At 47.2% G+C, this 11,044-nt stretch overlaps 1 protein-coding gene across 1 annotated transcript; it reads right to left on the bottom strand.

Annotated features, from left to right (window-relative positions):
* Positions 1-127: 127 nt before the first annotated feature.
* On the bottom strand, positions 128-2,162 carry SPRYD4 (SPRY domain containing 4). The gene is made up of 2 exons (XM_049784083.1): positions 2,054-2,162; positions 128-1,684 (listed from the first exon to the last, which is right to left on the bottom strand). The coding sequence occupies exons 1-2, from the start codon at positions 2,136-2,138 to the stop codon at positions 1,146-1,148; spliced, it is 624 nt and encodes a 207-aa protein (XP_049640040.1). The 5' UTR covers positions 2,139-2,162; the 3' UTR covers positions 128-1,145.
* Between the last annotated feature and the right edge of the window lie 8,882 nt (positions 2,163-11,044).

The raw sequence follows: 11,044 nt of genomic DNA, 5'->3' as shown, positions 1-11,044 counted from the left end.
TTCTCACCACGTAGGAAGGAAAAGATGTAGCATTGTGCCTGGTTTTAGTCATCTGAAGAGATCTGCTCCCCTTCCCCTTGGCCAGAAAGTGCTACTGCTAATAGCAATTTTATAGACAGAGAAAGTATTTTGTGTTCAAATAAACTTTAATTACACAAATCATTTTTGCTAAACTCATTTTTTCTAAGTACCATCTAGCTGTGTCACCTCAGAAAGGTGTAGAATAAAATAGAACCATAGGATCAGCGTTTAAACAATACATATTTCATGCTCACTCACCCACCAGATCCTCCTTAACCTCAAATACTGCCTTAGGCTAAATGTGTTCTGCTGCCAATAGGGACAAGGGTTTGGGTCTGGGCAGGCCTAGGAATGGTTTATGTAAGACCTCAGGCCTTCCTCCTCCCTCGGGAAGTTCTAACTGTAGCAGAAACGAAGATGGAACTCCTCAAGAATTAAGGTTCTGAGACCCCTCACTATCCCTCGTGTCTCTTCTCCCTTGGTCATGGTTGTAACTGGCCCAATGAATCTAACAGACTGACCAGGTGTCAGAGGTGTTAAGGCGAAGGGATAGCTATAAGGACAATTGCAACTTGTGGGGCTAAAAGTGTGGCACTGAGGTACCGGGGAAGGACAGCTCTGTTCTTCCTCTGATAAAGTAAAGCACTTCTGAGTAGCCAGACCCCAAACTGTGATAGAGAATGGGCCAACCCTTGGGCTATACTGCTCATCTAGCCGGAGGTAGAAAAGATTTGCTCTGGAGAGATTTGGTAGAGCTCCAAAAACAAGTTATATATGAACAAAGAGGGAGAAGTATAGTGATGGATTAAACTCAAACCAAGCTGAAAGGTCTGATCCTAGACTGGAGAATACAGACTGAGAAAGGTCTGGGCACAGAGATAGAGAGGCAGAGGAAGCAAGTCAAGAAAAAAAAAAAAAAAAACACTCATGGTAGTTAAGAAACTGGCCATTTGCGGGAGGGGACAGGATTGTTGTGCCCAGCCATAGGATAGGTGAAAGGAAAATGACTAAGATATTGCACGCTGAATTGAGGAAACTATAGATTGCTTGAGATAATATTAAAAGGTTTCTGATGCAGCAGGAGACTGGCCAAGAATGAATTATGGGCTCCAGTGCTACAGAACCTAGAGGCCCTCGGGCACCTCTAATCCTGAGTGGGTCAGGAGCTCTCCATCCCAAAGGGCAAACGCAGGCACCACAGGACCCCGGAAATCTGTCTTTAGCGTGTGGACCACAACAACCCGGTTCACGTCCACGAGGCTGAGTTTCTGGGCCTCAAATTCCAGCAACAGTCCCACCTTCTCCGGCTGCCCGATGCCCTCAACAGGGGCCTTCTCGTTGGCCAACATGGTGTGCCACTTGCGCTGGGCATAGGTGAACACCCAGGAACGATCGTCAACTCCGATGCAGCTGTCTCGGGACACGTCCACATCTGCCACTCCTATCCGGAACTGCTGGGAGCGCTTCACCGTCACCTCCCAGTAGTGCCTGCCACCGCTGACCGCTGTGTCGGCCAGCACAACCGCCCACTCACGGAAACGTTCCAGGTTCTGGGCCAACTTGCTGGGTTCCAAGCCCACCAGGCCGTATTTGACGCCTGTGTCGTTTTTGAAGAGCGCCAGGCTGCTGTGGGCGGTTTTTTCTTCCAGCTTAAAACTGACTCCTGTGGGCAGAAGAAGCAAAAAAAAAAAAAAGAGAGAGAGAGAGGGCATGATGACGGGAGGAAAAGTGGGGGCGTGGGAACCCCTAAATTCCTGAACGAGAGTGACAGGACACATTGGCCCTCTGAAACATGCACACGGGGTCATCCAGAAAGAGGGACGCAGGAGACCATCAGGTGCGTGCACACAAAATGACGGGGTGTCAGGAGGGCAGGCGTCTCACTGGGGGATTTAAAGAGAACCCCGAAAAATCGTGTTTGCAAGGTGCAAGGCAGATGGGGGCAGGGGAAGAGCCTTTAGGGGTCGGGGCTGGGTCCGACAGGCGGGAACCTCCTGGAGATGGAAGAGAAGGGACGAGGGGGCATTCCTACCTCTGCGGGCTTCCGAGGCGGTGACCCCCAGTCGTTTGGCTCCCGAGCGGCACAGGCACAGCGACCGAGCAAAGGGCAGCGCCATCTTGCTACGCTCAACTAGGGGCACGCCCCCGTCCCCAAGGCCGCCACCTGCCTGCCTGCCTGCCTGCCGGCCGGCTCCTCCCGCACGTGGGGCGGCGGCGCAGCCGGATGACGTCAGGGGCTCCCCATTTTGCTACATTCTGTTCTGGGTCTCCCTTCAACGAGTAGTTAGATTGCTTTTTGGGGCCACACCCCGGTGACGCTCAGGGGTTCCTCCTGGCTCTGCGCTCAGAAGTCGCTCCTGGCTGGGGGGACCATATGGGAGACCGGGTCTCGAACCTACGTCAGTCCTGGATCATCCTAGTGCAAGGCCAACGCCCTACCGTTGCACCTTCGCTCCAGCCCCTTTGGTTTGTTGGTTTGTTTGTTTGTTTGTTTTTGGGGGCCACACCCGGGCGGGTTAAGCCTGACTCTTCGCTCAGGCTTACTCCTGGCTGACTCGGCCATATGGGATGCGTGAAATCGAATCCGGGCCCGAAGCATGCAAGAGAAGTAAGCCCCCACCCCTCGCAGAACTATTCCTCCGGCCCCGAACCGTTGTTTTTCTTTTAATTGATTTAAGGCCACACTTGGCTGTTCTAGGAACTGGACCAGACGGTGCCAAGGGACTTAACCCTGCACTTCTATATGCAGAGGAAGTGCTCCAGCCTTTTGAACTGTCTTCCCCGTCGCTAATGGGTTCTTTATTGAGAGGAGCATCATGATGACTAGAAGCACAGGTTTTATGCCCAATCATTCCATAAGGATTTTTTTTAATACTTGATTTGGGGCCAGAGAGATAGTGCAGAGTGCAGCGGGGAAGTTGCTTGCCTCTGCCTGTGGCCAGGGTTCCACCACCCAGCACCCAATATGGTCCCCTGAACACCGTCAGGTGTAATTCCAGAGTGAAGAGCCAATCAATCTCTGAGACCCCAAAACAAAACTTGATTCGGTCATTTCAAGTGGTGAAAAAAAATTAGGTACGGCTTATTTGTGGACAGAATTCTTACTCCAGTGGCAATATGAATTTTATATAGAAGATTTTTGGGGGGTCACACCCGATGACGCTCAGGGGTTACTCCTGGCTATGGGCTCAGAAATCGCTCCTGGCTTGGGGGACCATATTGGACGCCGGAGGATCGAACCGCCTTACAGATTGTGCCACCACTCCGGCCCCTCCTATAGAAGATACTTTATACTGTGTAATGATAGAAGGAAAATAATCACTCCCTCCTTTTTTCCCCCTTCTAGTTAAAATTTGAGTGTAGGGACCAGGAGACAGTGCAGCGGTATTCTCAGCCAGGAAGGGCAGAAGCAGCCTGCCATTCTAGGGACCTTGCATTTGAAGCATCCAAGAACTGATGGTAGAGCCCCACCCACTTGAGCACCTCTTGGGAGGCTAACACCCAAATACATAATAGCAGTGAACAGATTGCTTATTAAAGTACGTTTTGTGGCCACAGAGATTGGCGCCGCACATCTCAAAGAATGAGAACAAGCAGTGCCGCAGTGCCGGGAGGGATGTGGAGAGAAAGGAACTGTTATTCACTGCTGGTGGGAATGCCTTCTAGCCCAACCTTTGTGGAAAGCAATACGGAGATTCCTCCAAAAACTGGAAATCGAGCTCCCATACAACCCAGCTATCCCACTCGTAGGGATATACCCTAGGAACACAAAAATACAATACAAAAACCCCTTCCTCACACCTATATTCATTGCAGCATTGTTTACAATAGCCAGACTCTGGAAACAGCCTAGATGCCCCTCAATATGGATAAAGAAACTGATACATATATACAAGGAATATTATGCAGCCGTCAGAAGAGACGAAGTCATGAAATTTTCCTATACATGGATGTATATGGAATTTATTATGCTGAGTGAAATAAGTCAGAGGGAGAGAGATAAACACAGAATGGTCTCACTCATCTATGGGTTTTGAGAAAAATGAAAGACATTTGTGTAATGATTCTCAGAGACAAAATAGAGGAGCACTGGAGGGTCCAGTTTCCGACATGAAGCTCACCACAGAGATTGTTGGGTGCAGTCACAGAAATAATTACACTGAGAACCATCATAACAAAATGTGACTGAATGAGGGAAGTAGAAAGCCTGTCTAGAGTATAGGCCAGTGTGGGGCGGGGAGGAGAAATACTTGGAACATTGGTGATGGGAATGTTGCACCGGTGAAGGTTTTTTATATAGATATATATAAAATGCTAAAAAATTAAATTAGGGGCCGGGAAGGTGGCACTAGAGGTAAGGTGTCTGCCTTGCAAGCGCTAGCATAGGACGAACCGCGGTTCGATCCCCCGGTGTCCCATATGGTCCCCCCAAGCCAGGGGCGATTTCTGAGCGCATAGCCAGGAGTAACCCCTGAGCGTCAAACGGGTGTGGCCCCCCCAAAAAAAAACAAAAAAAATAAATTAAAAATTAAAAAAATAAAGTACACTATAACATTTTTATCTTGATAAATAGAGGGGAGAAAGTATAAATCTTACAATTACATATTAATTGGAGTTGAACACTACTGCACTGTGTGACTTTGGGCAAGTTATTTCATCTCTCTATAAACGTTGTTAAATTATCATTTGAAAGCAGAAAAACATCTCTGTTGGTCTTCATATGTTACTGGGAAAGGACCATGGAGCTCAAAGGACCAAAGGGCTCAAGTGCATGCTTTGCACAAAGGAGTCTTGGGTTTGATCCCAGTCAATGTATAATCCTTCAACAAGATCCCAAGAGTTAAAATGCTTAAGGCATAGGACCAAAGAGATAGCATGGAGGTAAGGCGCTTGCTTTTCATGCAGAAGGACAGTGGTTCAAATCCCATCATCCCATATGGTCCCCCGAGGCTGCCAGGAGTGATTTCTGAGTGTAGAACCAGGCGATTTCTGAGCGTAGAGCCAGGAGTAACCCCTGAGCGCTGCCGGGTGTGACCCAAACCCCCCCCCAAAAAAATAAAAAAAAATTAAATTAAATTAAAATGCTTAAGGCTCTGCATCTTTAACATGGTTGTTTTGTTAAGTCCAGGAGAATGATGCGTTCAAAGACACCAAGACCACAGTCTCATGCAAAAGCAGGGGGTTTATTTTCTTACAAGCATATGCAGGGGCTGTGCTAGAATCCAGCATAAGCCAGAAACTGCCAGCCTCAAGCCATGAGCTTACAACTGTATATAGTATTTCAAACAATAGAAAGTTACAGTAGATTGATTTGCTTTAAGAAGTATCTGGCATTTGCTCAATCACATTTTTGTAAGGTTTAGGTGCAAGCTTACAGGGTTAACATGACCAGGTTAGAACCATGTCAGAACAGAAAGGAAGTTAAACTGTAACTGGGTCTACAAGTTCCCACAATTGTGAAGGGGGGTAGGTGATCAGGGCAATCAGGGAACTCAGGGGAAATTTTTCCTTTACAGTTTTAGCATCTGGGGACACACTGTGATTCTCAGGGCTTCTAGCTCTGTGCTCAGAAATCACTTCTGCCACCAGAAGTGGTGGTGCTGGGATTGAACTGGAGTCTGGCAAGTGCTGGCTTAAGTTTTTTTGTTTTGTTTTTTGGGCCACACCCGGCAGTGCTCAGGGGTTACTCCTGGCTCTACGCACAGAAATCACTCCTGCCAGGCTTGGGGGGCCATTTGGGATGCCGGGATTTGAACCACTGTCCTTCTGCATGCCAGGCAAATGCTCTACCTCCATGTTATCTCTCCGGCCCCAACTTTTCTAATTAGTTCAGTTCTCAAGACTGCTTACTTCCCCAATATCAATTTCTTCCTTCCTTCCTTCCTTCCTTCCTTCCTTCCTTCCTTCCTTCCTTCCTTCCTTCCTTCCTTCCTTCCTTCCTTCCTTCCTTCCTTCCTTCCTTTCTTTCTTTCTTTCTTTCTCACTTTCTCTCTCTCTCTTTCTCTCTCTTTCTTTCTTTCTTTCTTTCTTTCTTTCTTTCTTTCTTTCTTTCTCTCTCTCTTTCTCTCTTTCTTTCTCTTTCTTTCTCTCTTTCTTTCTCTTTCTTTCTCTCTTTCTTTCTCTTTCTTTCTTTATTTCTTTCTTTATTTATATCACTCTCTTTCTCTCTATCTATCTCTCTTTCTCTCTTTCTCTCTTTCTCTCTTTCTCTCTTTCTCTCTTTCTTTCTTTCTTTCTTTCTTTCCTTCTTTCCTTCTTTCTTTCTTTCTTTCTTTCCTTCTTTCCTTCTTTCCTTCTTTCCTTCTTTCTTTCTTTCTTTCTTTCTGTCTTTCTTTCTTTCTTTCTTTCTTTCTTTCTTTCTTTCTTTCTTTCTTTCTTTCTTTCTTTCTTTCTTTCTTTCTTTCTTTCTTTCTTTCTTTCTTTCTTTCTTTCTTTCTTTCTTTCTTTCTTTCTTTCTTTCTTTCTTTCTTTCTTTCTTTCTTTCTTTCTTTCTTTCTTTCTTTCTTTCTTTCTTTCTTTCTTTCTTTCTTTCTTTCTTTCTTTCTTTCTTTCTTTCTTTCTTTCTTTCTTTCTTTCTTTCTTTCTTTCTTTCTTTCTCTTTCTTACCACACCCGTTTGATGTTCAGGAGTTACTCCTGGCTAAGCCCTCAGAAATTGCCCCTGGCTTGGTCCTTCCTTGGCTAGCGCTTGCAAGGCAGACACCTTACCTCTAGCGCCACCTCACCGGCCCCCCCAATATCAATTTCTAATCACCCCCTTCTTACCTCTCTGAAATGGATTTTAGATCTTTCATTACTTTTTTTTGTTTGTTTGTTTGTTTGTTTTTTTGTTTTGTTTTTGGGCCACACCTGGCAATGCTCAGGGGTTACTCTTGGCTGTCTGCTCAGAAATAGCTCCTGGCAGGCATGGGGGACCATATGGGACACCGGGATTCGAACCAACCACCTTTGGTCCTGGATCGGCTGCTTGCAAGGCAAACGCCGCTGTGCTATCTCTCCGGGCCCTCATTACTTTTTTTTTTTTAATTAAGCAAACATTTCCCATATACTCCACTGTTTCAAACCACCATTCCTGTGAATATTGCCCTATTTCAGGTCCATGTCATCCTCAGTCAAATTGGAATATTATCTGCTTATTTTTGGATTGAGGGAATACTCCTAGGGAGTCTTGGGTCACTCTTGATGCTAGGGGACATTTGAGTCACAGGGGGTCAAGCCAAGGCACCTAACCCCTATAAATCTCTTGGGCCCTGGGACTTTTATTTTTTTTAACGTAGTGACTGAGGGGTCTCCAATCTTTCATCTGCTTTAATTTCTTTAAAAATGGGAAATGAGGGGGCCAGAGAGATAGCACAGCTGTAGGACATTTGCCTTGCACGCAGCTGACCCAGAACAGGAGGTGGTTCGAATCCTGGCATTCCATATGGTTCTCCAAGCCAGCCAGGAGGGATTTCTAAGGCAGAGCCCCTGAGCACTGCTGGGTGTAACCCTCCCCCCCCCAAAGAAAATAAAAACAAGATGGGAAATGAGAAAGCTTGGACCACACCCAGAGGTATGTGAGTTTGATTACTCCTGGAGGTGTTCAGGGAACCATGAATGAAATCTAAGCAGGATCAACAATATGCATGGCAAACAAACACCTTAATCTGCTTTAATTTTTTTTTTTTGGTTTGTTTTATGGGTCAGATTGAGCAGTTCTCGGGTTTACTCTTGGCTCTGTGGTCAAGGATCACTTCTGGTGGGTTCAGGGAACCATATGGGGTAGCAGGTATCGTACCCAGGCCTGCCAGGTGCAAGGCAAGAACTCTACCCGCAAAAATAAAAAATAAAAAAAGAACTCTACCCACTGTACCTCTCTCTACCCTCCCACTCTGCACTGTCTGCTTTAATTTCAATCCATTGTCTACACTATAGTCAGAATACTTCCAAGTAATAATTTGTTCTTGCCACTCTCCTATCTAAATCTTTTCAAGTACCTATATCAAATACCTGTGCATGGTCATGTTAGAGTTGACATCATACCTACCTTTACTGTTGCCTCCATTTTATTTCCTTCTCACAGAACAATTTTTTCAAAGTCTACAGTAGGAGTGAGGTGGGGCAGATAATACAGTGGGTAGGACATGTATGTTGCATGCTGTTGACCTGTGTTCAATCCCTGGCTACTGTTGGCCTGTGTTCAGTCTCTGGCATCTCATATGGTCCTTTGAGCACTGCTAGGAGTAACCACTGAGAATCGCTGGGTTCTCAAACTGCTCAAAAACAAAAAACAACTCACAGAAGGTGCTTGCCTTGCACATATGCAGCCAACTCTGGTTCGCTCCCCAACATCCCATCCTTCAAGCTCACCAGGAATGATTTCTGAGCACAGAGCCAGCAGTAGCAACTGAGCATCATCAGGTATGGCACAAAAACAAAAAAGGAATACACTTGGGCCCGGAGAGATAGCACAGCGGGGCGTTTGCCTTGCAAGCAGCCGATCCAGGACCAAAGGTGGCTGGTTCGAATCCCGGTGTCCCATATGGTCCCCCGTGCCTGCCAGGAGATATTTCTGAGCAGATAGCCAGGATTACCCCTGAGCACTTCCGGGTGTGGCCCAAAAACAAAAACAAAAACAAAAACAGGAATACACTTGAGTGATACCACTTTAGAAATACATAGGATACACTTGAGGCCTGTATATTAGGAATGCAATGGCTTGTTCTCCCCACAAGGGGTCAGGTTGGCTTAACCTTTTCATCCCACTTCATAAGGAGTGAGCATAAATTGGCTTAATATATTGAGATACAAGGGAGCAATATTACTGAGCTACATCCCTGGCTCCTCTCTTTAAGTCTAGGAGCAAAGGCATGGAGAATATATTTTCTTCAGAAAAGTACTTCTCTGTTAATACTTTGTATTTTCACAATAATGAAAGTTCCAGATTGTGTATTCATGGGATTTCTCCCTGGATTCCATCCTGATCTTGAAGACTAAAGGAATCATTGCACATTCTTCACACTGTCACTTAGATACATCTATGATATTGTATTCCCTGCTCAGGTGATGTGTGTGTGTGTGTGTGTGTGTGTGTGTGTGTGTGTGTGTGTGTGTGTGTGTGTGTGTGTGTCTTGATTTGGAGCTATAACCATTGGTGCTCAGGGAATATTCCTGATTCTGTGCTCCGGCATCACTCCTTTTGATGCTGAGGGGACCAGTTTCAGAAAATTCAGAAATTGAGATATCAGGCCAGAGAGACAGCATAGCAGTAGGGCGTTTGCCTTTTGCCTTGCATGCAGCCGACCTAGGACGGATGGTAGTTCGAATCCCGACATCCCATATGGTCCCCCCGAGCCTGCCAGGAGCTATTTCTGAGCAAGCCCAGAGCCAGGAGTAACTCCTGAGCACACCGATGTAATCCAAAAACAAACAAAAAATTGGAGATAATGGGGCCAGGAAGGTGGCGCTAGAGGTAAGGTGTTTGCCTTGCAAGCGCTAGTGTAGGAAGGACCGTGGTTCGATCCCCCAGCATCCCATATGGTCCCCCCAAGCCAGGAGCAACTTCTGAGTGCATAGCCAGGAGTAACCCCTGAGTATCAAACAGGTGTGGCCCAAAAACAAAAAAAAATTTTTTGAGATAACATGTTTGTCATAATAAGAATGTCTTTCACCAGTATTTAGACCTAAATTGTTGTTTGTGTTTTGGGCCACAGCCAGTGTTCTCAGGTTACTTCTGAGTTTGTGCTTTGGGTCATTCCTAAGGGTACTTGGAGGACCTTATGAGATGCCAGGAATTAACTCAAGTTGATTCAAACCAAGTCACGTCCAAGGCTGACCCCAGTTCCATCCTGGTACCACACATGACTTGCTGAGTGCAGAGCTAGGAGTCACCCTAAGCACCCAGTATGTGTGACCCACCCAGCAAAACTCTTTTTTTTGGGGGGGGGGGGCGGTTTGGGCCACACCCAGCGGTGCTCAGGGGTTACTCCTGGCTTATCTGCTTAGAAATAGCTCCTGGCAGGCACAGGGGACCATATGGGACGTGTCCTGGATCTGCTGCTAACAAGGCAAACACCACTGTGCTATCTCTCCGGCCCCACCCAACAAAACTCTTAATTTCTCCTTGAAACGGACACTCAAAGAGGATGACTGATTGCAGGACGCCCCACTTTCCTCCCATTCCCAACTAAAATCTGACTTCCCTTTTTCTTTTCGGGGCCACCCCCCCCCCCGTCATGGGTGGGGGGAGACAAGGGAGCCACTTTGGGAATAATTAGCAGCTGCTTAGGAGCTGGGGGTGCAAAGATGCGGTGGAGCTGTGACCAAGCGATGCCAGATCCGGAGAATTCAAGGAGACACCAGAAGGCCTTGCTGGGGCTGGAGCCAAACTAGGGTTAGCAAATGTCTGCAAGTCTTCAAGAGAATCGATTTCTCCAACTAGATTTTGGAAGGACCCACATTACCCTAGAAGGGAAAGAATGCAAAATCGGACTTGGATGCAATGATCTCCAGAAAGCAGCAAAAATAAATAAATAAATAAACAAATACATAAATAAATAAAAATCCTGGGTGCATATTTGTGTATTTCCACGTCTTGTTATTATATATTTTTTTGGTTTTTGGGTCACACCCGAAGGGGCTCAGAGTTTACTCCTGGCTCTGCGCTCAGAAGTCGCTCCTGACAGGCTCGGGGGGCCCATCTGGGATGCCGGGATTCGAACCACCGTCCTTCAGCACGCAAGGCAAACGCACTTCCGCAGCGCCAGCTCTCCGGCCACGCCCCTTGCGTGATTGCGTCACCGCCACCCCTTTCGCGCAGCGTCCCTTGGGCCCGGCCGGCTGGGCCCGCCCCTGCGCTCAGCGGGGCCTGACGCGTGCAGCCGGTGGCGGGAAAGCCGGGGCCGGGGGCAGCTGGGAGGTCTGTGCGCCCGCGGGGCTCCTGAGGAGAGCGAAGGGGAGTGGGTGAGTGTGTGGGCAAGCAAACCTGCTTGCCCAAGGGTCGCGAGCCCCGCAAAGCCCTGAGACGGAGCAGACCCTCTTTTCCC

The sequence above is a fragment of the Suncus etruscus genome, chromosome 11 (assembly GCF_024139225.1).
Source record: "Suncus etruscus isolate mSunEtr1 chromosome 11, mSunEtr1.pri.cur, whole genome shotgun sequence".
NCBI lineage: Eukaryota > Metazoa > Chordata > Mammalia > Eulipotyphla > Soricidae > Suncus > Suncus etruscus.
This window is presented reverse-complemented; position numbering and strand designations above follow the sequence as displayed.

Coding starts and splice junctions, on each gene's coding strand:
- SPRYD4 (XM_049784083.1), bottom strand. CDS start 2,138: ATGGCGCTGCCCTTTGCTCGGTCGCTGTGCCTGTGCCGCTCGGGAGCC. Junction 1,685..2,053: donor CGCCTCGGAAGCCCGCAGAG/GTAGGAATGCCC, acceptor TTCTGCCCACAG/GAGTCAGTTTTAAGCTGGAA.